The sequence below is a fragment of the Phalacrocorax aristotelis genome, chromosome 6, assembly GCF_949628215.1.
Source record: "Phalacrocorax aristotelis chromosome 6, bGulAri2.1, whole genome shotgun sequence".
Taxonomy (NCBI): domain Eukaryota; kingdom Metazoa; phylum Chordata; class Aves; order Suliformes; family Phalacrocoracidae; genus Phalacrocorax; species Phalacrocorax aristotelis.
The window spans coordinates 1,346,597-1,372,988 of record NC_134281.1 but is presented as its reverse complement, the minus strand read 5'-3'; the positions used below and the strand labels follow the sequence as shown (position 1 = coordinate 1,372,988).

The following is a 26,392-nucleotide window of genomic DNA, read 5'->3' as shown; positions in this document are numbered from 1 at the left end:
AATCTGGGGCCTAAGTATATTCTAGAATATTTTTAGATCTAGGCATTTCACTTTTATTATTCAGGTCAAGACAACACTCTATGCACCCTTCAACTTTAAGGTATTTTGTCTCTACTTTTTGACCCCAGCTTTACAAGTCTGTTTCATAATTTAGGTAATTAGTTGGGTAGCGTGCAGGTTTGTATCCCCCTGTATACGTGGGTTTATGTCTAGTCTGACTTTAGAAATAAAGACTTTCCAATGCTGCAAACACTTCCACATGCACTTAGACATACGTAATTAATGCCATGGAGATTACTGGAGGAAAACAAAATGCATTCCTGAAGACGATGGGGACCATTCACTTGCATTACCAAAGCAAGATTAAATAGAGATGTTTGTCATATAAACGGTCAGCTGAGAAATTCCCAAGTAAGTAAACTCAGAGTAAAAATTGCTGTTTTTTCCAGTGTCCATTTTGCTTTCAGTACAGGTTTGTTTATGGGATTTTTAGAGTCGTTCTGGAATATTCAGAGGCAGGGGGTAAATTAAATGGAATGAAGTAAAAACAGGTTCCTGTGATTCTTGTGTCAAAACCCCTTTTGGGTGGAACTCTGAAAATCTGGGTAGTCCTAACAGACACACGCGCCAAGGTCCTTCGAGCGGCTGCCTTCGACTTGCAGTGCTTGTTGTCTGCAAACAAGTACATTAATATTGCAGTGATTTATCTACTGGAGAAGTGAGGTTCTCGCTGGATTGCAGAATGCATCTGGACCAGCCTAATGAGCACATTCTTCACCATCAGCGAGGCTGTGGAGGGCTTGCAAATATTTTAGACATGATTCACAGAGCCAAAAGGTCTTGTTTACTGATATGCTATTTATACCTAGCTCAATTAAACCACTTTGGAAAAAAAAGAAAAAATCAAGGATGCCAACGCTGGCAGTGCAGTTGGAAGTGAGTATCTCCTCATTAAAAAGGTTAGAAAAACACCATTAATAATTTTGATAGATTCTTGCAGGCATATTTATGCCCTAGTCTTTGTCCAACAGCATCAAGTATTCTGCATGGTGCGATTCTGGCAGCAGACTGCATCGATCAGAGTTTAACCGTGTCCCCGTGGCAGGCGGTCTCAGGTGCCGCGTCCTTGGGGATGAGCTTTGCCCCCCGTCAGCCCTACGTTCACCCTGCCAGGAGGTGAGCTGCCAGCAGCGCCCGCTCTGCGGCAGGACGGTGGGGGCTCCCCGCAGAGGGACAGATCTTGCAACCGAAGACCCGCAGCGAAACCCTCCTGGGAACAATACTCTCACATCAAGGTGTGTCCTGGGCAGACACGTTTCTGCTTGGCCCAGCTCTTTATTAGCACCTGGTAGAAAAATAATTGCTAATTCTCAGTGCTCGTTGGTTGCAGAGCCTTCGGGGACAGAGAGAGAGCGGGGAGGTACAAGGTGCACGGCAAAGGCGTGAGGAAGCAGCGCAGGGGGACTGGCGGGGAGCGAGTGGCTCTGCTGGGGTCAGATCGGTTCCCGCAGGTCCTGGCTTCATAAGTTAGAGAAGAGGTAAATTGCCAGAAGGTTCCATTCCTTGTGTTGGTCCCTGGCTTGGAAAGACAGATGCCTGTTTAAAGGATAATTTAAGAATAATATGCTAAAGAATAATTCACAGGATGCCAGAATGGCGGGGGTTGGAAGGGCCCTCTGGAGCTCATCCCGTCCCACCCCCTGCGTGAGCAGGCACCCCCAGAGCAGGGGCACAGGGCCGCGTCCAGGCGGGGGGTGAATGTCTCCAGGGAAGGGACCCCACAGCCTCTCTGGGCAGCCTGTGCCCCTGCTCTGGCACCCGCACAGGGAAGGGGTTTGTCCTCATGTTCAGGTGGAACTTCCCGTGTTCCAGCTTGTGCCCGTGGCCCCTTGGCCTGGCGTTGGGCACCGCTGAAAAGAGCCCGGCCCCATCCCCCTGACACCCTCCCTTCAGATATTTATAGGCACTGATGAGATCCCCCCTCAGGCTTCTCTTCTCCAGGCTGAACAGACCCAGGTCTCTCAGCCTTTCCTCACAAGGGAGATGCTCCAGCCCCTGATCCCCTTGGCAGTTCTGCGCTGGCCTTGCTCCAGCAGTTCCCTGTCCTTCTTGAACTGGGGGGCCCAGAACTGGCCACAGCCCTGCAGGTGTGGCCTCACTGGGGCAGAGGGGGAGGAGAACCTCCCTCGCCCTGCTGGCCACACGCCTTTCCATGCCCCCCAGGGCACCGCTGGCCCCCTTGGCCCCAAGGGCCCGGTGCGGGCTCAGGGTCACCCCGCTGCCCCCCAGCACCCCCAGGGCCTCTCAGCAGAGCTGCTCTCCAGCAGGTCCCCCCCAGCCTGTGCTGGTGCGGGGGGTTGTTCCTCCCCAGGGGCAGGACCCTGCACTGGCTCTGGCTGAATCCCGTGAGGCTCCCCCGGGCCCAGCTCTCCAGCCTGCCCAGGGCTCGCTGGATGCCAGCATGGCCTCTGGTGCATCAGCCGCTCCTCCCAGCTCGGTGTCACCAGCGAACTCGCTGAGGGGACGCTCTGTCCCTTTGCCCAGGCCATTGATGGATATGTTGACCAAGGCTGGACCCAGCACAGACCCCTAGGGAATCCCGCTAGTTATGGGCCTCCAGCCAGACTCTGCCCCGTTGATCATGACCCTCTGAGCTCTGCCCTTCAGCCAGCTCTCTATTTCATTAAATTCTCTATTTCATCTAATTCGTATCATTAAGCTCTCTGTTTCATGTAATTCATACAATTTCAATCTCAGTTTCTTGGAAACCCAAGTCTTTCAAACCTGATGGTTAAAATAATCAAAGCCATGTGCATAAAGTTCAAGGTAGCACAAAGTGCTGTTTGCTGGAGCCTTCACAGGGGAATTAAATACCTTGCCTTGAAATTCACATTAATGTACGTGGACTCTTTCTGGTGCATGAACCAGCTAGAACTTTTGAAGGTGTCTCCTTGCGCAGTGTAGCCACACCTTGCTCAGTCCCTTGATCAAGAAGCCTGTCAGGTAAGCACGGACGCTCGTGCGGCAGCGAGCACTAGCAGCATTGACCTAAAATATTGAGAGGTAAATTAATGGTGGAAAGTAAGCATAACAGCCTTTATATAACACTTTAAAATGATGCACCCATTAAATAATAAAGGTTTTGTTCCCTTAATACACTATTAATAAATTTCAAACCATCATATCTTTAAAAAAAATGTACTTTAGTCAAGTGGAAAGCAGACTAATGTGGATTTAGAAAGAGGTTGGGAGTGCAACAAATTATAAATGCTTTCTACTTTATCAGCATTACAGAGTACTATTAATTTTAAAAATAGCTTTTAAAAACATACATGGCATTCCATAATGGAGATGGCTGTGCTTCAATACATCATCCTGATGACTCTTTCCACAGCAATGAGTTATGCAGACGCGCCAAGCTCCGTTTTGCAAATATGGTATGTACCATGCTGCAGCTGCAAATGAAAAAAGCGGGTTTGTCTTTTGATTCAGGATTGTGCTGGGACTGCTGGGACTTCCGAGCGCGAGAGCTCACGGACGTGCTTTGTGTGTGCATCAAAGGCCGGGGCGCTCCCTCCCACTGTGTATCTCTCAGGGAAGAACCATCCCTGCAAAGTTTCAGTTGTTCATTATCCCCACAGAGTTGGAATCAGGCCACTAATACACGTTTTGAATGATTAAAAATGAAGATGTTAATGGAAAATGCTAATGTAACTGAGTAGCTCCTTTAAAATATTTTGCCTATAAAAGTTTTCAGCGCTAACTGGTGTGAGAGTCCTTAGAATGGCGCGTTATCTCTGTCTAAATGATGAAGGAGGTAGTTGCCATAGCAAGGACTGTTTTTATTGACTGCTTAAAGGAAAGAGACACATAAAACTGTAACTGAGGCCAGAAAATGAATTAGAAAAGTCCCTGGGTAGCCCTAACTTATACTCAAGCTTGCTTGCTTGCCTTTTTTAATTTTTTTTCCCTGCACGGTTCTCTACTCCTCATAAAATAGCAATTACAAACATGACAGAGGCCAGTGACCCATTACAGCAGCCCTCAAAGGCTCAGGTGAAGCCCTGCCTTCTCGCAGGCTGGAGGGGCCCCACGTCCCCAGACCCGATGTCCCCAGGCTTTCTGCTCAGCCTTTAACGTGCCGCAGGTGAGCAGCAGCGCCTTTCCCTTCAAGCGCCTTAGGATTCGGTCCAACAGGAACAACAAACCTGCCCGTGCCTGCGTGTGTGACCGTGCCTGCCAGTTCCTCGTCCCTTCTCCCAGCAGTTGTTTTTTAACCTATTTGCCCGTTTCTTCCGAGTTGTGAAAAGCCATCGTCTCTCGGCACGGAGAGCAGCACGGGGCCGGCGGGGATCCCTGCCGCCGCGGGAGGAGGGCGGCGGTGCGGAGCCGCACCGAGATCCCCAGAGACCACCTCCGTTACGGATACGACTCTGGCCGTGAGAACAGAGCCAGAGTTTGCACCGGTTAAAGCTTCGGGAATATACGCTTGGGTTTCTCTCGCGCGTGGCCTCTTTTGCATGCACGAGGACAGGGACTCCAGCTCAGGCTCCCTCTTCCGCTGGGTCATTCCTAACTTTTCTTCCCCAATATTTATACGCAGAGCTATGTTGTCGCTTTCTTTGCAGAGAAGAATATTACTTACGGAGCGTGTGTGTGCTGCATTAATGTGCTCCCTAGTCACATTTTATTTTATTTAGTAATATAAGAATATCCGTAAATTTAATCATCATTTACTGGGTACCTAATTCAACCCAGAAGACCAGTATTCACTAAAAGGATGATTTGTTCTTTAAAGCCATTAGAATAATGACCAGGCACTAGCTCAAGCTGTCATGATGAGGTTAGAAGTAATTTATTTTATTACTTTATCACTTATAAAAAATAAAGTTGTCTACCTAGAAATGGCAGACTCCATTTACCTGTGTACTGGTCTGTTCAACATCCCTCCTTCTGGCTTTCACTCTTGCCTTCCTACCAGCATGTTTCTACCGAGCTAATCAGGTTTTGTCGCCTGTTGGGGACTGCAGCAATTGAATCTGGCTCTGTGCTCTTTTATGCCGGTGTCCAGTCACACGGATTGGGAGCTGCATTATCATATTCTTAGTCACATGAATATCAGAGGCGAAACCATCCCTCTTCATAATGCTTATGTAGCACTTGGCTTCCTCTGTTGTTGATGTGATTATACAGATAACAACTTCTGCTGGAACCGTGCTGTATAAAATCCCTACAATGACAGGTACAAGGAAATTCCTTTGCCCAGATTTACTTCCACATGCCGCTATGCAACTAGGAGCCATAAATCTGGCTTCGTCTGTGGCCGATCGCCACATTCCAAACCCGTGTTGTGAATGCGTGTGCGTGTCAGGCTGTGATGGGCGGATACACACACAACGGGCACAATCAACCATCGCCAGCAATTCACTCTCTTTCTTTCCTTCCCAAATTTTCCCAGTACTTCATGTACAAGTTTAATATCCAGGTTATAACTCAGGCCATCCTGTGATGCTTCCGTAAAAACAGCTTTAGAGTTCCTAGGCCCTAACGCGAACGCCTTGGACACATGATACGCTCATCGAATACAAAGGCATTCGGCAGATTCAAAGTTGTTGCGAAGGCTGTGCCCCTCGCTTTATGCCAGGTCGTGTATCGCCTCCATGCCACGCCAGCTTTATAACGGATCAGGTACTGCCTGGTATCTCACATCCAGAAGAAAAGCGTGAGTCAACATCGGCATCAGCTTCGCATGCTGGCTAGGATTCCTGGAGTTTAACTGGGTGTTCATCCTTGCTGTATGTCAAATCTATACGTTGGGTCCTATGAAAGGGCACAGACTTTGTCTTAATCGTCAAGGAGCCCCTGCCTGAAGAGCAGATTAAGTCTGTTTGCGTAGGGTCTAGACATGCTGCAAGCTGTGACATCATTCTCTCAGCTTTCCTATTATATTCTGATCAACTGCTATTATTCAAGATTATTTCAGCTCCGTTCATGATGCATACGCAGAGGTGTGTTCCGCTCCGCCATTCTGAGAGTGAGCTATCCAGCTTCAACGAAACATGATCGTTTCTGCTTCAAGGAAATGAGAAGATACTTTCTATTTTGCACATCACTGGGTTCTACATTCTGGCATTGTTTATTTTACTGAGCCTACATTGCAGAATTAAAATGGTACTATATTGGTGTTATTCAGACAGTAACTTGAGTATTTCAGTCACTTATATGTTTCCCAGGAGGGAGATGTTTCAAAGACCCAGTCAGAGAACAGAAATAACTTCACCTTTTAAAATCATGAAACATCTTCTCCCTTCTTGGCAATTACAGGTTTCAGTGACACCAACAATATGCTCAGCACGTGCCAGTCATCCCATGTCATCTGTTTGGCACCTCTGGCCTTTCTCTCGGCTCCATTTCTAGTCGTCCCAGTTCAGCACTCCCGCCTTTCCATGTTCCTGGGCTGTTTTATCATCGCCTTCCCAGTGCTCTGGCGGGTGAAGGAGGCAGGGTGCTTGGGAGTTAGGGTGCAGGCTTGTCCAAGCGTGTTAGTTAGGAAAAGCTCAGCTGGGAGAGCCCCAAAGGTGATTAACAGAGATCTCAAAAAGTAGTTTATATCTCCCAGAATACATGAAACTGTTGGGCCGTCTCAGTGAGCCTTCGCTGGCTCCCAGGCAGCACTTCAGTGTGCGCGTACGCTCTGGCCACAGAGGCATAACCACCCAGCAAGTCTCTGAGACAATCTAGACGGAGGGAAAGGAGTGTGTCGATGGGAAGTAACGGTTTCACAGGGTCCCTACATCGCGACTGGGGATGGGGAAGTCTCAGGTGTACTTTTCCCCCCCTGCAGCCTGCTGAGTCTTCGTGACCATTGCCATGAGAGCAGGGGAGGAGCATCTGACCCTGGTGTCTGTATGTTGACCAAACTTGACTAAAAACATGAGGGCTCTTGTTGGGAAATGTCATTTTCAGACAGGCTTCTCTCCCATCCTGACTCTTTGGACAGAGATGTGTTTTAACAGCCCCTCCATCCCGACGTTGATCCAGACCGTGAGCTCCTTAAAGCAGCCCTGAGCCAAAGGAGAGCATATTTTCCAGTGACAGGTCGGAAGAGTTACAGCCCCTTAAATCAAATTAGTAGACAGCATCTGAGTGGGAGCCTCTGTGAGATGAATGAGCTGGCAGTTTTTAAAGAGTAACAACGAGGTAATAAACAAGATTAACACAAAACTAATGGAGGAATGAAGATAAATACAGGGAATGCCCATGTAATGTCAGCGCGGGTTGCATGCCAGACTTCTGGCAACGTGTTTGAGACAGGAGTAGGTAACTCGTACCTACTAAATCACAGACATAAATCCTGCGCTGTGTTAACGGAACACGAATGATCTGTGCTGAAATGAATGGGAAGAAGAAAGGGAATTCACTGTTCATGATAAAAAGAGCTGCTAACCTAAGCTGCTGCTTTTCGTTCGAGCAGGTTTGGAAAGGCTCTTCAGCTGCCTGATGATGCATATAGGTGTGCACATGGCATTCAGCCGCCCAGCTTCATAAAGGTGCCCCCCTGAAGAAGTCTGTATGCTGTGGGTGCCACAAAAATGGCTCCCAGAGCTGTTGTCTTGAAAAAAAGAAGGCATTTATACCCATGAGTTGATTCCAAATTACATACCAAGACGAAAGGGAGGTGAAAATAGCCCATTCCTTCCCTTCCAGTCAGAGCAGGTCCCTTTCAAAAGCTGAGAGCCTACGGCAGCCCGTGACCCTGCATGGCGGGTTCACAGAGAGATTCCGGTGTGTCAGAGCTCCGGGTGCGGGCTGAAGCCTTAGTCACTTTGGTGAAACATTAATTGGACAACGGAGTTTATTGATTAAGGGGTAGACTTATTACTAACAGAAGCACACAAGCCCCTCCAAAGGAAAAGATGGTGTTGTGGCACCAGCACAAGACTGAAGCTCTGACGCAGAATCTCCCCGTTACTGTAAGCAGGTCTGGTGAAGTTCCTTGTCCTTCATATTTGGACAAAATCTGGGTAAGGTAAGTGACAATATCTTTTATTATGTGACCTGATACACTTGGAAACAGGAGCCAAGCTCTTGAATGGACAGACTTCATCAGACCCTAGCTCTATCCACTCCACAGGCTCCAGCTGTAGCAGTGGCTCTGAAGAGGTTTACCTTCTCTCTGCAAACGCTGCTGCCTTCTGTCCTCAGACCATCAAAGTGTAACAGGAGGATTATGTGCCTGCTCCTCTGGAGCTATTGAGCGTGACTGTGCAAGCACCTGGTTACAGCCCGGCACTTGTCACGTATGGTTTTATTAGCGTCCGCACCTGCAGAACAATTAAAGAGGAGACATGAAGGGGCTCAAAGGGCTGCGAAGTGGAGGAAAGCCTGTCATGCAGTGCCCTGAGCTCTGCCTGAGACCCGGAAAGCTACCAGAGCTTTCCTGAGCTTACACCACCGGCACAGACACAGGGAGTAGCAACATGAGGGCAGAGACGGACGCAGAGCCGGTTACGCAGGAGCCATCCTAGCGAACGGGCTTGCCAAAGCCTCCTTGCAAGGCAGAGCTCGTCACGTGGCGCTGGGCTCACATTTTGGGCGTGTAAGCTCATACTTGGATTGAAATCCTTTGGTGCTGTTTGGTGCCCTTACAACCATTTCAGCAAATAATGGAAACTATTGCATTTGTGATTTTGTCTGTTGCTGCTACGAAACAGCCCGCGTGGCACAGAGATGCCTTTCATTCTTAAGCGGTGCGTGGTTTCAACTTGCAAGAACATTTGCTAAACTGTAGCTAAACTATAGGGAAATAAATACTTTCTTTTAAATCCATAGTTGTTTTTTGAACTCGTGGGCAACCGGTTAAGCTAGATGGATTTAGAAAGGCCCTACAGTGTTTTTCTGTTGAAATACCAAATGATAAACACCATTTTTCTTGTGTCCCTGCAGAAACAAGACAGCTTAGGGTAACATTAAATTTTCTTTTACTACCTTCCAACAATGGCACATTTCTTCTTTTAAAGGCTGATTAATATTTATTACTATAGTAAATGGCAACTTAAATATATGCTAGCAGTTCTGCAGTATATCATTAATTTAAGAAAACAGGACACCTACTACCAAACTACAATGGGTCCTTCTACAGTGAATAATAGCAGTGATATGGCAACCTTTTAAAAGGCATGACTGGAGCATCGTGGTACCAATTTAAATGGCAACACATTGCCGTGCAGCAGCAGATCTTTCCAGCCAGTACGTGCGATTACATGGGCCATCAAGAAGCACCTTAGGTTACGCACTGCGAGCGGCAACACAAAAATAAGAAAGTGGGAAAACAGCCACAACCTGAACATGAAAATTAGTGTTCTCCTCGTAAAGGATACTGAGGGAAGCCCTTCATCCCTTGCCCACCCTAGGGGTGCAGGGGTGCGTTCGGCGGGGCTGGCAGGCACTGCTGCACATTTTGTAAACGGCTGCTCTTAAATTCTTCTAAAAGAGGGTTTGAAGTTGGAGATGGGAAAGAGATTTTTGCAGCGGTGTTTCAATTAAGAAGATACTTTGCAAAGGGGGAATCTTTGTCTTCAATTATTTTTCCTGAGTTGTTTTCAGATGTGCTTTTTGGAACATTAAAGGAGGGCTCTTAGTGACAAAATGAAAAACCATTTAATCCATAAAACAACATACCAGACACTAAAGAGTAGCATCAGGTAAGGTTCGTTCTGCGTTGTTAATGGTTCTATATTTTAACTACAACGATCTGTAAAATTGCTTTTGCTACGTTTGCATTCTTGCACTTCTAAGATTTCTCCCTGTGGTAGTAAAGGTCCAAATGCTGTAACACCTCAGTCCTCAAATACAGACAACTCAGACAGCCTGGTACAGACGCAGACAGAGAGGGTGACACAGGCACTTGATGCAGGACTGAACAGCAGGCCACTGCTTTATTTGCATGTACTTACCATGCACCATAAGGAACCAGGGCTGCTAGATTGGTAGGTCCCTGCCGTTTGTAGGCTACCAGATTTACAGCCCAGAGCCAAACCGCTCCTGCTCCAGGATGGCTGTGCTGTGGCGCAGGTACCACGCTGGCTCCCACGGCCATCACCTCTCACGGCTGGGCTTTGTCCGCCCTGCCACCCGCATCGTCTCCGCCACCTTTCCAACCGCATGATGGGCCGGTGCCCTCCGGATCTGGCTGCTGACCTTTTACAGCCACATACGTCAGCTAAATACAGCCCTTCGCCCTGGGATCATTTCTGGGACATTTCTTAGTTCCTTTCCATACGCCCACGGCTTTCTCAAGAGCTTTTGCCTCATCCAGACTCAATTCCCTCCCTTCCCAGATTTGCTTCCCTACCAGGTGGGACGAAGCCACTCCTCCCTCGGCAGCGTGGCCGGCCGGGCGAAGGATGCGGTCGGCCGTGGCTGCGCCAGCAGTGCGGCACGCGGGGTGTTCCCGTTTCAGGCTTGCTGGGCTGAGCCACGCGCTCCCGCCCAGCCGGGTGATGGAGCCGTGGTGTGGCAGCCCCGCAACGCCCTCGGCTCCCGGCGCTGCGCGAAGCTAATGCCAACCACGGAGCTTCGCCCGTCACAGCGCGGGTCCCTCAGCAGCGGAAGCCGGTTGTGCCGGGCAGCCCCTTCCCGACGGGCCCTTCTGCGCTGGAACAACTTCCTCTGAGCAGCATGGCCAAGGCAAAAGTAAAACAGGTCCTTGATTCAAAATAAAAGAGCAAAAAGGATGACGAATTTTCTTCATAAACGCTATATGTCATTTCTTGCTTTATAGATAGGCTTACAGAACTCAGAGACCCAGACTGATGCGTGATTTTAAGAGCTTTACTCACTACAGATAATCTTTTGATGATGAAATTAACTGCGTAAAGCTTTGGAAGAAAAACCTTGCATGGATATAGCCAAATTAGGAAACCCATATCGTAACAGCTGTGTTCATAACCACATGTATTGCTCTTATTTTTTAATCTACATGACTGGATCTATTTTTGACTACAAACTAGATGACTCATTTGATCACAACCAGTGAAAAAAACATAATATGTTGCCACAAAATACTTCCTAGAGTTGATGCAGTATTTTTTTTTCTTTCCACTGCAATCATATATCTCTTTACAAACAACCATGGGCAAAATTAGCACATATGGCAATTTGGCTTGTTTTATTCAATAACCAAGGAGCTGCCTGGATTTAATTTGTCTGCCTTTTTGATTAGTTTCTTCCGTCTATTTTCCTGTTATTTTAATTTGCTCTGTTCTTACTGACAGTCGGGCAGATGAAAATTTCTTCAAAAATATTCCAACCAAATACGTATTTTTACTACTATGTTCATGGAATATGGGCAAAATCTTAACCAAAAGCAGCTGCAAAGCAGTATTTTCTACTTTATTTATCCCTTTATGTTCGTACAAAAGAGAAAAATTGAAAATTAGCCAAGAATGTAATACCACAAATTCTCTCACTAGAAAACACAGCATAGTTTGCAGTAATCCCTTTAACCATGGCATTAGCTTCTTGATTTGCGGCGCAGAAACTCTGCTCGCAAAGCGGCAGAAGGCTTCAGCAGCTCCCGCAGACCCCCCGCCCGCTGAGGCTGCGGTGGTCCACCCCAGCACGTCGGGGTGTGCTGTCGGTGACTTCAGCTAGCCCACGGCACGATAAATATTTCTAGCTGTTGGCTGTTTCTGTTGTCTCTGGGCCAAATTTTCACTTGCATCAGTCAGGGAGCAAGTCAAGCAGCTCTTTTAAATTAACAGTATCAGCGTGACTCTACCCTGGGGACAGCGTGGCATCGGCTGCTCCGTGAGGCTCAGGTTAGCTCCGCCAGTCCAACGCCATCAGCCTTCTCATTAACAGGAAAATTCATTTTCAGCTCCAAGGTTTCTGCAGCGATGCCTTTTATTTCTTCACAACGAAGCAGGTCAGCGTCAATTCCAGGCAGAAATTTGGCCTTTCCCTCTACATGGGATTACTGAAGAAATCAAGAAGTTCTTTAGAAAATCCTTCTGCTCCCCCAGCACTGCCTCTCTCCTCCAGCAGAACTTAACATTGCTAGTCTGCTCCTTACACATCTGGTCTCTTAAGCCCCCACCGCACAGCCTGACCCCTATTCCCCAGCTTCAAGCAGACCTTGCTCCGTGTCACCTCTCCACCTCCCCTGGGGCTCATCCCCTTCCCCTGAGAAGCCGGATTGGGGCGAGGGGCTGGGATAAGAGCAGGGCCAGCACTCATCCCTGCACACAGGCAAGAGCAGCGAAAACGAAGCTGTGGCTCAGGGACCAGTCCCCCTTCAGTCCTCATGGCTGACATGCATCGCGTGCCCACGGAGCCCCGTGGAGCGTGGACCCCCCCGCAGGTGGGCACACAGGCAGGAGCACGTGGGGCTGTGCCGGCCGCGATGGCACTCCAGATCGGAGGCCTGGCACTCAGGGCTGCACCAAGCACGCTGCAACCCCGCTCACGCCAGGGCCGGATCCTGCCAAGGTCTGTGCTGCACCAGCAGCACCGTGTGCCCCAGCGGGATGGCATGAGGGTGGTGGTGAACAAGGGGATGGGAAGGTCCAGCCCAGCGAGCTGAGCTGGTAAATCATCAGCCAGCTGCAACAACCCTGGGAGCTTGTCTTAATTCAGACGGACCGGTCCACACCTCAGCACCTGATGGGCTCCTCTCCTTTTTCATCCTCTTCTTCACACCTTTTGGTAGGACTCCACTGCAAGAAGTAAAGCTGAGCTAGGCTTGCCAGCTCCAGCCGCGGCCCTGGTGCGGGTGGCAGCAAGCCGGTCTTGGTGAGCTGCTCCCTCTCGTGTCTGGTGAGAGCGTGCAGGGCTTGGAAAGGGGCAGGGAGGACGTGGCCTTCATTCTCCAGGTTCAAAAGTCAGAAGGGCTGGAAAGCAGCTTGCTCCATCCTTCAAAGCCACAGCTGAAACAATACGAGTGGCAGGAATATAAATGAGGAATAAAGCTGCAAACTCAATTGAGTTAGACCTTGCAAAATCCATCTTAGAAAGTACAGGTTCTGACCTGAGAAATGGGTATTGCTTAAGACACTTTAAATCACAGAGAATGATGCACTAGGAGAGACGGCCCTCCACAGATGACCTAATATGTCTTTTCCTCCCCTGTCCTCAGTGACTCCAACAAACTTCTGACCTCGCAGACCAATAAAGACGAACTCAAAGGAGACGGGAAGTCTGGCTTCACTTTCAGCATCTTGTCAGAAGAAGAGTGGAGCTCTGCTTGGTTGAGAAATGATCGCTAATGCCAACTTCTTACTGCCGTTATGTCAGCTAGCAGCTAGGTTTTTTGGCCATGGTACAGGTTTCCTGCCTTCAGAGCTCAGCTGACCGCCGAGTGCAGCTCAGGAAGCAATAGTCTGGTGATACCTCTACAGGGATAGTTTTGTCCTGATAAAAGCTGCTGGTGAATCAACAGGAAGCCGAAATCTTTGTTTCTCATAATTGAGCATCTTTCCCCTTTGTCCGTTTGTCGGCAATTTATGGGGAATGACTACTGCAGAGATTTAGCTGTGTTTAGTCATAGGATGATTTTGTCTCTTCCTAGCAAAGAGCTAAGTATAGCGCAGACTCATTATTCAGAGGCCGTCAGTGATAACTGGCGTTGGCATCCTTCCCGAGGCATGGTTTGAGTGGTCGGGTCCTCCTCGGAGCCGGCGTTGACTTGCCTTCGCCTTGCCCTGACGATGCTTCGCTCTGCTTCGCAACCTGCCGCGACGCCGGAGTGGATCTCGCCCTCAAAGACAGCATTTATGGTTGTTTATTCCTGATGACAGGCTGAATCGTTCAGACACCTACAAACTTAAACAGTCTCCATCCAGCTTGGCGGAGTTTCCCATCCCTGAGAGCAGCCACTATCAGATGCTTCTCAAGGGGTTTCTGAACATCAGAAATAATCCATCTCACTCTGGCTACGCTTAGCTATCGCTTGTCCTGATTTATTTATTCTGTCATTAATTACAATTCCAGATGTATTTTATTGTAAATATAAGGATCTAGGATGTTTTAAATTATTATTCTAATCTTGGTTTTATTATCTTCCAATAGAAGGAAACCAAGGAGCCTAATTCTGCACTGTGCCCACCAGCATTGTTTCCACGCTGATGAAAAGCCCTCACTACACAGGGAGAGCCTGGTCACTGCCCTGGCATCCGGAGCGTGCTGCTAGTTAAAACTGGAAACAAGAAACAAAAGAACCGAAACCCAGCACTTTTACGTGTAACGTCTCCCTGCAACATGGATTCATCACCCACAAACAGATCGCTTTCTCTCCATGCTTGTCCAAAGCATGTCTTTCGGCTCCAGGCGAGCGCGGGAGCTGTGGGGGGACCTGCCGCAGCTGTGCCAGGGGCCAGGGGCAGCCCCCCGCTGGGTGCTGGCCCATCACCCTTCCTCATGGCTCCCAGAAATCCCTTTGTAAGTTCTTTCCTACGTCCCACGTTGCCATGTGCATGTGTGCACCGGGAAAGTGAGATAATGTCACCCCATTGCCATTTCAAACATTCCCTGGGGCTGCCAAGCCCGACACGGCATGGGTTTGAAAAACAATATCCCTGTGCCATTCCCTCTGCTTGCTCCCAAAATGCCTCGGGAAGGTCAGGTTCAAACACCCTCCCCAGAGGGACTTTATGGCTACAGAATTTCTCTTCTGCCTTTGCTTTTGAACCCAGTTTTTTTTCTGAGGCTGTTTAAATACCTCTTCTAAAAACTCGGACATTCGCCCTGCATGTCAGGGCACACTCCCACTCGCCGGGGGTCACCAGCCCCTGCTGCCTTTGCCCCGTTTGCTGCATCAGGCCGGTGTAACCTCCATGGCTCCACCCTGGCTGTTTCTCTTGAACGGAGTGAATCCCTTCTCCCTGGGCTGGATCCTGCGGGCATCGACCACCCGATCCTGTGCGGAGAGGGAGAGCACCCAGCATTACGCAGAGGTGCAGAGGGGAGCCCGGCGTTCACCAGCTGTGGAATGATGCCATCCCTGTCCCTGGGTGATTCTGAGGCACAACTGGAGAATTCAGTGAGCCAGCTCCCCCTGAGCCGCTGTGCAGATTCACCCCTCTCGCCATGGACCCCAGCAGTCCACCCCATAGCTGGAAGCAGCAGAAAGTCCTTCGCTTCTTCTGCAGACCGAGGAACCACGTAGGAAGCAAAGCAGAGCGTGGCTGGAGCACGAGCCAGGAGATACAGGCGCCTGTGTTGTGTTCCCAGTCTCCCCCCAGTGAGGTGCCAGCCTTTGCCGCCACTCACTCGTTAGCCTTTCCACGCGGCCGCTGTAAATCGTATTCCTTCATTTTGGAAAAGCATATCTGGGTGCTGGGGACAAAACGCAATGTGAGTCTGATAAAGCCTGCCGGGGTCACATGTGGAAGCAGGTCAGCAAAAGGGGCGTAATTAATTGTGAAGCACCCTCAGAAATTCAATACAGGTCAAAATGAGCCTGGGGTATCTGCTTCCTTTCTCTGTGTATGCATGAAATCTCAGGAAAACGTACCAACGTGTGAGACAGTAAAACCACACAAGAGCTTAGGAGGTGGGTTTTTTTTTCAAATTACAGTAGTAAAGAGGCAGTTCAGCCCTGAGCTGTGGTTGTGTTCCCTGCTCCCTGTAGCTCTGCGTTTGTCGCAGATGGTAAGGAGGCAGGGGGATCCTGGTGCCTGTTATTCCAGCACGGGATTTTCCCGGACCCAGGCACCGTGAGGAGGGGAGAACGGCGGGGACAGTGGAAAGGGGGGAGCGGGGTGAGGGCTGGGAGCAGGAGCACGGGGAACCCTCTGACCCTCACCCCCAAAGGGGCTTTGTGTGGCGCCTCCCGCCGAGGCAGGAACGATTGCTGGAGGCTGTAAGGAAGGCGTTGCCATTTCATATAAAAAACGCCACCAGGCGATAGGTGATCATCCAACGCTTAACATGCACTGGAATAGCAAGAGAAACGTGGTTTCGGACCATTTCTTCTGCTAAAAGCATTCCATGTCTGTCTCCTGGGATAAACTGCCCCAGCGCATTCCTCTCCCATTCAGGAAATCCTTTTCTCCAGGCTTGGTGTCAGAGCCTGGGGCAGCAGGACAGCGGGACATGGGGACAAGGGGACAGCAGGACATGGGGGCAAGGGTACAGCGGGACGTGGGGACAAGGGGACAGCAGGACATGGGGACAAGGGGACAGCGGGACGTGGGGACAAGGGGACAGCAGGACATGGGGACAAGGGGACGGCGGGACAGCCCCCAGCCTAGCCAAGAAACGCGACTTGGCTTGCGAGCTGCCAGCTCCCCTCACCCCAGCCAGGCCCGCACCCGCCTTTGGGGCGCTTTGGGGCGGGAGCGTCTAAAAACACTATTTTGCTTTTTCTTTGCCCTCTCTTTTTTTAAGCCCCGGGCTCTGCGGCGGGGGCTGGCCTGGGCTGGGCTGCCCCGCGCTGCGCGGTGATGGGCGCTGAGGGGCGGTGTGGGGCGGCGAGGGGCGGCGAGGGGCGGTGAGGGGCGGCGAGGGGCGGTGAGGGGCGGTGAGGGGCGGTGTGGGGCGGTGAGGGGCGGCGAGGGGCGGCGAGGGGCGGCGAGGGGCGGTGTGGGGCGGTGTGGGGCGGTGTGGGGCGGTGTGGGGCGGTGTGGGGCGGTGTGGGGCGGCGAGGGGCGGTGAAGGGCGTTGAGGGATTGAGCACCGCGCCCGCGCACACGTGCGCGCGTTAGCTGGGACGCCCCGCCCCGCCGCACGCCATTGGGCAGGAAAGTTTGTTGCCGGCGTCGGATTGGCTGAGGGCGGGCCGGGGCAGCCGCGGCCGCCAATGAAAGGCGCCGGCCGGGCGGCGCGCGCTGACCCTGGCCCCGGCCGAGCGGCGGGAGCGGAGCGGCGGGATGGAGCTGAGTCCCGGCGTGCAGAAGGTGGGTCCTGGGGGGTGGGGTGGGACGGGACGGACCGAACGACGGACGGACGGAGCCCGGCGCCCTGTGTCCGGCCGGGGGAGCCCGGCGGCGGGGCTGCGTGCGGAGGAGGAGGAGCGGGCGCGCACCTGGACCCGCCGCCACCTGCGGGGCTGTAAAATTCTTATTGTACCTTCCCCGCGCCGTTATCCGCTCACCTCCCGCCTTCTCCCGCCCCGCGGCGGCCTGCCCTGCGCCGGGGGAGGCGCGGAGCCCCGCGTCCGAGAGGGGAGGGCTCGCCCGGCACCGGCTGCGCCGCGGCCGTTCGCTCCCGTTTATTTGTGCCCTGAGGAACAATCGCTGGAGCAACACTCACCCCGCGGCTGCCCCTGCCCTGGCTTTGAGCGGGGAGCTGAAGCGGCATGTGCAGAGAGGAGGGGTGTCACAGGGCGCGAGTACTGCGCGAGCCGTTAAATGCGCGGGGTTAAGAGTGGATTTAAGGAATCTCTGCAATACTTAAATTTCCCTCTCTCTCCGTAGGGCAGATGTAGCTGTGTGGGTGGCCTTGCGGGCACACGCTGGGTCTGCCCAGCCACAGCGTCTGGCAGTGTGTTGGGGCTTGCTCTTATTTCTCTATGAGAAATCCACTTCAGCAAAGCTTTTCCTGGAAAAGCAACCATTTGTTGCCTAAATTAACTTGCATAAGACTGACCACTGCTCCTCTGAGCCTGTGTCCTTGCGGGGGGGGGGGGGTTACTTGTCTCCCCTTAGACCCTTTGGGAAGTGTTTGCTCCCCGTGCTCAGGCTGTCAAAGGCTTGATTTCCCCAGGAAATCTGCCACAGTGGCTTTTGTGAGTAAAAGGACCAGGATAACTGAAATGCCCTCTTGGCATGGCATTAAGCTGAATAGAAGGGATTTTAATTGCTAAATAAAAAAAATGTGGAATGGGTTGTCAGGGAGCAGCTGCTCTTATGACCTTCCTGGCTGTACCTTTGTCACTGCATAATTAGGAGATGAGTTAAACACCTCATGTCAGCACTTCTCGGTTTCCACATTGTTGTAATCCCATCCCTTGATGCCAGACGGCCCCAGCTGGGCAGTACAGAGCGCTGTGCCCTGGGACTGGCCCTGTGGGGCTGCCAGGGCACGGGGCACCTCCGTGCCTTCCTGGGGGGCTGCACCCTCTGCCATGAACCCCTGAGAAACGTTTCTTGCCAACACTGCCCTTGAAAACCCCTCCCTGATGTCAGGATGGGAAGGTCAGCCGGTCTCTGTCCCATTAGGTTTGAACTGTGGCGCTGCTGGATCCCAAGGAAAACTGTTTGCTGGGTTTTGTGGAAAGCTGGGTGCTCCTTGCTGGTGCCTGGCAGCAGGGCTTGCTGCCTGGGGTGCAGTCTGGGTGGCCAGGGGTGTGCCCTGCACTGTGCTCCCCTCTGCTGTGCAATGCTCCTGCTCTCTGTGTCCTGCCTGAAATACTGGATTTTTGGGTGGGAGTGAGGGGCTCCTCCTTCCCTTCCCTCCTCCTTCCAGCTCTGCCCACCTTCTCTGTCCCTGCTGACCCGGGGGCTGCCCACCACAGGGCCCCGGTCTGTGCTTGCCGTCAGGGACTGGCTCCCCCAGCACGGCACTGCGGGGTGACCCTGTCCTGGCAGGCAGCCGGGGGTGGCCAGGGCTCACCGAGGACCTGCTGGGAAGGCCTTCTCTGGTGCAGCATCCCCAGAGGCTCAGAGCAGCATGTCCTCTGCCAGCAGGTCCCTGTTGCTGATAACCCTCGGGCATGTCCACAGGGTCCTGGTTGCAGCAGCTTCTGTGGGGAGGGCACCTTTGGGTGCCAGCTGGGAAGCCCCTGCCAGAGTGAAAACCCACCCTTTTTCACGGGTGACTGCAGTTTTGTGCTGTCTGGCTTGTGGTCAGTCTCGTTTTGTCAGAGACCAGCTCAATTCCTGCCCAGCCCAGAGCGCTTGGGGGGCCTGAGCAGGGCAAGGCCCCTGCCAGCAGCCCTGTGCTGGGGGTCCTGTGTGGGAGGGGGTGGAGAAGCAGGGCTAGACCTGGACAGTGGGGAGGGCTGAGCAAGGGTGTGCCGTGGAGCAGAAATGCATCCCAGCAAACCGTCTCTGCACTAGACCCATCTCCCAGGAGTTTCTCGAGCATCGTCCACGATGGATGGAGCGGTGTGGCCGCACAGTGGGATGTCAGAGGGCTTAAGGCACTTGAGACTTGCGAAACCCTCGGAGCCTTTCCAAACCACGTGGCTGGATACCTGGCTCCCCTCGGTGGGAGGGTGAAGGACAAGGTGTTGTCCTTAACTGTAATTTCACAAAAATCTGAAGGGAATAGCACAAGATCCCTGCAGCGGAGGGGTGCAGTTCTGCTGTGAGATCTTCCTGTGGCTGCTCGTGGGCTGGCAGCACTGAAGCATAAGACCCCCGTGTGGGGTGAGGGGGGTGCAATGCCCTGTGTCTGCAAAAAGCTTCTGACAAGCTGCCTGTCACCTGGACTGGAACTGGGCATGGTAGTATAAAAAAGGAAAGGTCCCAGCTAGTTTGCACTTCAAAAGGTGTATGAAATTACATAAAAACAACAACAAAAAAAACCATCCAGACCTTGGATCACTGTCTGAATAATATACATCCAAAGACAAATGGGCGTCTTCACAGAAGACGGCTGTTTAATTTCCTGAATCAGGAGAAGGGCACTTTTTCTGGGCATGGGGTGGAATACTGTCAATTTTTAATTTGGCTTGGCAGTGCCGCACAACCAGTTTGAGCAAGTCGGGGAAGGCAAGTCTGGAACTCATTAGGGCTTCTTGCAAGGCCCTGCAAATTTGATTTTCAATCACTGTTGGGTTTAATTATTGTTGATGTCTTGCCTAGCGTATTATGGGATTCTTTCTGAGGAAATTAAAACAGCATGAGTGGGACGGCATTCTGTTTGGCAAATGGGTTGTTTAGATTAAATTCTAAATGGAGAGTTAAAACCCGAAACAAAGATAAAGCGTGATGGCTGGCATTTCGTGCATTACTGGAGCTGGTTCAGCTGGACTGTGCAGGCAGCAGGATTTGTGTACTGTTCTCACTAAATTCAGCCCATTTTTGTCAGGAGAAGAAAATAACCTACTAAGCTAAAAGCACCGTTCAAAGCCAAGGTAAAGTTTACTTGGTTAATAAAAATTTTGGTTCTTTAACTTTCTTCAGTTCTTTGCTTCAGATGTTTGCAAAAGCCCATGCTAGACTGTAGGACAGGAAAAAAGCATCACTGCTGCTGTGATAAATCAGCCCCGGTGTATGCAGGGGTCAGGGTGACTCGGAGTCCTGGGGATAGGCAGAAGCCTCCCTTCTCCATCAGCAAAGTATTTGGACACTTGAAGACTCCTCTGCATATATCTGCAAATGTGGATGGGAACGCTATTAAGGATTGGGAACTTGCCCTTTGTAAAGTCTAAAAACTTAGAGCTTTTTAAAAAACTTGAGGAATTCATTGGAGACTTGGCTTTTTCATTCGTTTTTCCATAAACTGCATCCCTTGATCAAGGTGTACAGCATGCTGGGGCTGAACCCCTAGCTGTGTATCCCCTTCGGCACGATGAGTGCTTGGCGATCCCCTGCAGTGCTTGGGCAGAGGGCTGGCCTCATGGGGGAAGATCCAAGCCCCCAAATAATGGGGGTTACACCCAGAGCTAGTTTTCTGCAGGACACATCTGTGAGATCTCTGTTCTGTCCAAAACCACTTACAAGCAATTTGGGCACGCAGGGGTATGGATGGCAAGCACTGTAACTGCAGCGAGTGTGCCTGCAAAGCCCCCGCCTCAGTCGGGTAGTGTGCTAGGGCTTGCTGGAGTAAACGCTGTCAGGAGCTGTACAAGCAATTCCGTCTCTGCTGTTGAAAGTTGGGCCTCGATTTTTAATTATTAGACCACAGAAAGTTATTTATCTCCTGCAGACTTCTTTCATGGTTGCAATTGCTGGTTATAGTCTCGACTAGCAGTTCAGAGTTTCATTCTGAAAAGCTGGTTCCTCCTCTAAAGCCTCCCCTCGATGGATGAGGGGTTTGGTCTGTGTTGGTGACAGGTGAGACACGGCTGATGGCCCAGGAGATGGCTCTCGTCCCATGTGCCCCTGTTCGGAAGGTGATGTGTACTTGAGGGACTGAAACCTCTGCTCCAAGAACAGCGTCACTGTGTTGGAGCCCAAGGGAGGAAGCGCTGCTGCAGCTGTCACGGGGAAACAGATGTTGATCTTAATGCAGAAACCTGCTTATCTCTGAGCAGGTATTTATAGATATGAAACCATAAAGCAGCACAAGGGTTAAAGGCTTATTTTGGGACTTGGGCTCAGAGCTGAATCAAGTCCCATAAAATACAATTCACAAGTTACAAAATCCCTCTTGTCCTGCAGGGAGGCCGTGTCTGGAGTATTTGTTTAGGCTGAGGGTTTTTTCCTCTTTTTGAAAAGGAAATATTGTATTTCAGCCATTCAGGAAAAGAGGTATTCAGATGACCTAGCTTGACGCTACTGCTCCATTTAAAGATGGGGCTCAGAGAAAGGGAAAGATTTCAGGGCAGCTATTTTCAATTTTTGGAAGAGTGAGTTTCCTTATGGTAATTGCCAGCCTGGTTCCTCATACTTTTACTATCTCACCTACTCCAAACCCTTTGACTCCATCCCTTCAGTTCCTGAAGGTCTCTGAACTGCTCCCAAGCCGTTATCCCCCTTTGCAGTGGGGGGCTCTTTCCTCTTGCTGGGTGTGCTGGTTTTGCACTCCCCTGCACGTTGGTGTGCTTTCATGAGTCAAATGCAAAGGGCATTAAAAGCAGTTGCTGTTCATCTCACTTGCATCAGCTTTGACGTGATTACTGACAGATAAGGCACAGCTCTTCCCAACTGATCACGGGCAAGGGAAAGGAAAGCCTGTTCTTCCTCGTCCCGAGAGAGTGGGGCTCCCAGTGAACGGAACAGGCACTGGTGAACAGGAGTGCGTGCTGGCTGGCTCGCTTGAAAGTCAAACGGTGTGAATAAAAATACTAGGGAAATGGAGGGGGATGGCTGAGTAGTAGGAAATAAGGAAAATAGAAAAGGTTTTTTTGCTAACATTTAATTGTGGATGCTGTTAGCTGTATCTTGCAGACATGCAGAAACACACGCTTTTAGGAAAGGAACTTTTGCCTGTTGAAGCCTTGGTTAAGAGGAGCACTGAAGCAGCTGCATGGCTGTTGTATACAAACTACTGTGCAAATATCAGTAATTCCTAGCACAGTTGTATGTGTCTGGAAGGTTTAAGTGCTGGGGCCCCACTGCTTTACCTACTCAGACAACGGGCTAAATTCTGTCAGGATTAGATTTTACATAGTCTTCAGCAAATTATTCCAGATGGCGTTTCATTAGTAAGGAACGTAGAATCATAGGAAGAAAAATCTATTGTTGTCTTATCAGAGGAACATAGGAAAGCAAATTTACCCAAAAGCATTGTTGGGGGTTCCAGTGCCCTACCAGTATTTGAGGTGTCACAGCCCTTCAGGCTCTGCCTTAGGGCTCAGGGCATCACCAGCTACAAAACTCATTCATTTGCTCTTTCTGAAGACCTGGAAATATGTCACTCAAAAGCACCTCACCTTATGTTCTCTCTGTATTAGAGGGTAACTTGTGTCAAGATTATGAAGCTCCAGTGGAAAAAAAAAATCCCCTGTGTCCTATCACACGTGCTGCCAAGTCTGCTTGGACTACCAAAGAGCATCCACGAGTGCCAGCTACAACAGGCAGCCTGCAGGAGGACAGCCAGCTGGCTCCCGGCAGCCAAATGTCTTAATCCTGAGCAGCAGGATATAGTAACTGAGCAGTATTTCTCCTAGTTTAAAGTACCTGTTGTGGATCTGGGCATTTAGGGTGGGAGCACAGACCTATGGCCCCAGTGGCTGGTGTGACAACTCAGTAGCTGTCAGAAGGCTGCTAATCTACTACACCTTTCCTCTTAAACACTTCATGCCTAAGCCGTGCTTTTTGCATTCTTGCACAGCTGGATGGGCCTCTTGAGGTTCCAGAGGGGTTTGTGACAGTGGCCAGATCCTATGGAAAACTCGGAGCTGATACGGTGAAGGTACAGTGCAGGAAGGACAGGGTGAAGGAGAGGGATGGGTGGCCCAGGTGTGCCTCTGCCCCTAGTCTGCTCCGCTGTGAAATGCCTTTGTGCCCTTGGGCACATCTTCAGCTTTCTTGTGTCTTCATCTCCTCACCTGTCAAACACAAATAGTAGAGCTGAGAAGATACTTAGGAGGGCTAAAGCAGAGGTGGTGTACCACCACCGAAATCTGTCGGAAGCAGCTCCTGGAGTGCAGCACGTCACTGTACTGAGGGACCCTGTTCCCTGTGGCAGCTCAGCACCTTCTCCCAGTGCTGGAGGTGGAAGGACAAAGCTGGCTCAGTGAAGGTGATCGGTGACTACAATGAGATACTTTCCTGAGCACTCTGGAACTCAGCACAGCTGCTGTTTAATTAAATTTGGGTGGGTTCTTCCCATTCTATACACCTACTCACAGCTTGGTTTGGTTTTGGTGCTTCAGACACTGGGTCTTAATTAAGTCTTGCTTGTGGAAAAATCGATTCATCTTATTTTTTCAAAGTTTGCCCTTCTCTTATCATTAATTCACACATTGTTAGTGGAGAAAGGAATGCTGCCAACTATGCGCTCTTGGAAGAGCGAGATATTTGCAGAGGCTCTGGTTCTGTTGCATCTCTGTCATCCTGGAGGGTGAGATCTGGCAGCTCCATTGAAATAGTTTTCTCAGATATCGATGCCTTTCCCTGGTCTTTACTGTTGTTTTTTTTTTTTAAAAAAAAAGGCAACAAACTTCTTACTCTGTAAAGTGTATTCCAGATGATACCAACTCATTCACAGGTGACCTAAATCCTACAGAGGGAATTTGAGATGGAAGGCAGTCTTTAAGTGATTTTTTTTTCCCTGTGAGTGGGGTAATTTGGATAACTGTGCTTGCTCAGAATCTGGCAGGGAAATAAATTGCTTTCAGGTCAGGATTACAATAGATGTTTCTGTCTATGGAAATGAGAAGAAAACAAATTAAAACAATCCTTTGCTGTTCTCAGTCAAAATTATAGTAGCAAGTATGTGTATTGATTAATGGATGTCAAATGTAGTTGTTTGCCCTTGCACAAGTCTGTTCTACTTGCAGACACTGTCAAGGAGGCCCTTTTAAAACCCAGGAAAGTTTGTCTGGCACAGCCCCAAGTTCCCCACTCTGGAGGTAAGCCCTTGTGCCTGGCCTTCAGCTGGTCCAAGCTGTTTTGGACAGCTTTCCTTTGTGCTGGTACTAGGAGCTGACTCCCGAGCACACCTGAAACCAAACCTCACTGGATGTTAGCGGTAATCAAGGAGGATGTTTGACCATTAGCAGGAGGGACAGGGTTAGTGTAATACCCAATATGTAAAGCTGTTGGACAAGGTCAGTGTGTTTTGGGAGTGGCAGTTCTGCTGCTGTGGCTTTCCTGCTCTGGTGTCTTTAGCACTGATGCTGACAAAGCGGAAGGAAAAATCCACATCCCGCTAGAACTCGCATTTTTTTGTGCTTTAATTGGCCCAAATGCTTTAGCTGTGACTTCCCCCTCCTCGTTGCATGCAAGCTCCCAGGCTGTGTATGTCTGGGGTGAGCGATGCTGCCAGGGGCTGGGAGCAGAGCTGACATGTGTCAGACCCAAGTTGTCGGACTGATGTCATACCTTGGCTCTGCTTGATGAGCAGAAGCAGCAAACATCTTCCGTAATGAACAGTGGAGCAGTGAAACCAGACAGGGCTCTTGCATGTGGGACTTCTGGAGTATCTGCTCCAGATGAGAAGATGAGCCAAATCAAACCCTGAGGTGGCTCAGGCTGTCCTCCAGCTCAACACGGGTATTTCATGCCACCCAGGGCTTGTGTGTTGGGTTCCTTCAGTATCTCAGTGCGCATTTAAGATGAGTTAAGTGGGGCGGCATCGCTGGCTGTTGTGCCCTCCCGAGAAGCCTGGGGTGGCACTGGCTCTGCCACTGGTACCTGCAGCAAGCTGAGGTCAGGTCATCGGCACCTCTGGGCTCTGCCAGCACTTGGTGTCGGATGAGTGGCTGTTCCTCTTGCCCCGGGCCGTGCTCAGCACTGGAACCTGAGGAACAACTCCACAAAAGAGCTTTCTGGAACTTCTCAGCTCTCCAATGATGTCTTCTGGGGGTAATTTTCCCCAAAAAGTTTGAGGCAGGTTTAATGAGAAGCAGGTGATTCCCCTTCCTCAAGCCAGATATGAAGAGGTTTTCCAAGATGGGAAAACTACCAGGGAAAATGCTGAGTGAGACAGATTGCCCATCCAAACTGTTGAATTAAGGTGCTTGAGGCCAAGCTCTTGAAAAGAGGTTTCTGCCACCCAGAAGAGGGTTGACTGGGGCTCTTCTCCATGGTAAAAGGACCTTAACTCGGTATCTTTGGGTTAAAAGTAATTACTACTTCAAATATACAAACATAGCTGTGTTTTTCAGACACATACAGCTTTTCCTACTGGGACATTTAGGCCAAGTTTTCAGTGCTTGGTGTTTACCTGAAATTCTAGACCATCCTTTTAGGCTACATCAAAAACATGGTTGTATTTTTTGAGATGCACTTCCATTGCACCTGGTGAAGGCAGAGCTTTAGTGGATAGCTCAGCCTTCAGCATTGCTGTGCTGAAATGCAGGTAGTGATACCCTCAGGAGTGCTAGCAATAACTGCCCTTGCCCTTAACTGTATATACAAAATTGAGTCAAATGGTGAAAATCAAAGGGCCTCGTTGAAGCAGTCACCTCTGAGTTCAGATTTGTTAGACTGATGTGAACGTTCTGCCAGCATAGGAACCACTGAAGGGAAAAACAATCTTGGCAGTTTGACTGAGTAACTGAGAATCTTATTTCTTCTAGTGCATCTGCTTTTCAGCTTGAATTAGGAAATTAAAATAGGTGTGAGACTACCTGACATGGGTTTCTTGTTAGTTCAGAGGGCATATTACCTGGACACTACCTTTACTATATATAGCTATTTAAATAATGTTCCCTGAAACATTTTTTAAGGGAATACCTTAAGGATTCCCAGTAGTGTACAGAACAGTATGGGCTCAGAAATGGAGTAGTTCTAGTTACTCAAAAGTTGAGGGGAGCAGCAGAGGATCTGTTTCACTCCACAGCTGTGTCCTGCCTTGCCTTAAATTTAAGGCAATCTCATAACAACACTAACACCCCAGGCTTGGTCTCTGTGGTGGCTCTGTCCCTGCAGCTGGTGCCCTATGGATTTGCAGAGGTCACTGACCCAAGCGCTTGGCCTTGCTGCCCAAGTGAAGTGCTCTGAAGGAAGCTCTGGATGCAGCCAGGCCAGTGCCCCACTTGAGCCCAGGGTCTCCATGGGGCTGGGGGCTGCTTGGGTTGACCAGCCCCAGGTCATCTGGCAGCGGGTGGGCTTGCCAGCTCTCCGTGCCAGGGAGGCTCATGCCACCGTGTCCCTGGGCATGCCAGAAG

General features: G+C 50.3%; 1 protein-coding gene across 1 annotated transcript in view; it reads left to right on the top strand.

Annotated features, from left to right (window-relative positions):
* Positions 1-16,809: 16,809 nt before the first annotated feature.
* LMCD1 (LIM and cysteine rich domains 1) overlaps positions 16,810-26,392 on the top strand; it is a 32,592-nt gene continuing 23,009 nt past the window's right edge. The window contains exon 1 of the mRNA XM_075095591.1: positions 16,810-16,898. Within this exon, the coding sequence (XP_074951692.1) occupies positions 16,872-16,898 (27 nt within the window). The 5' untranslated portion in view covers positions 16,810-16,871. The remainder of the gene's footprint in view (positions 16,899-26,392) is intronic.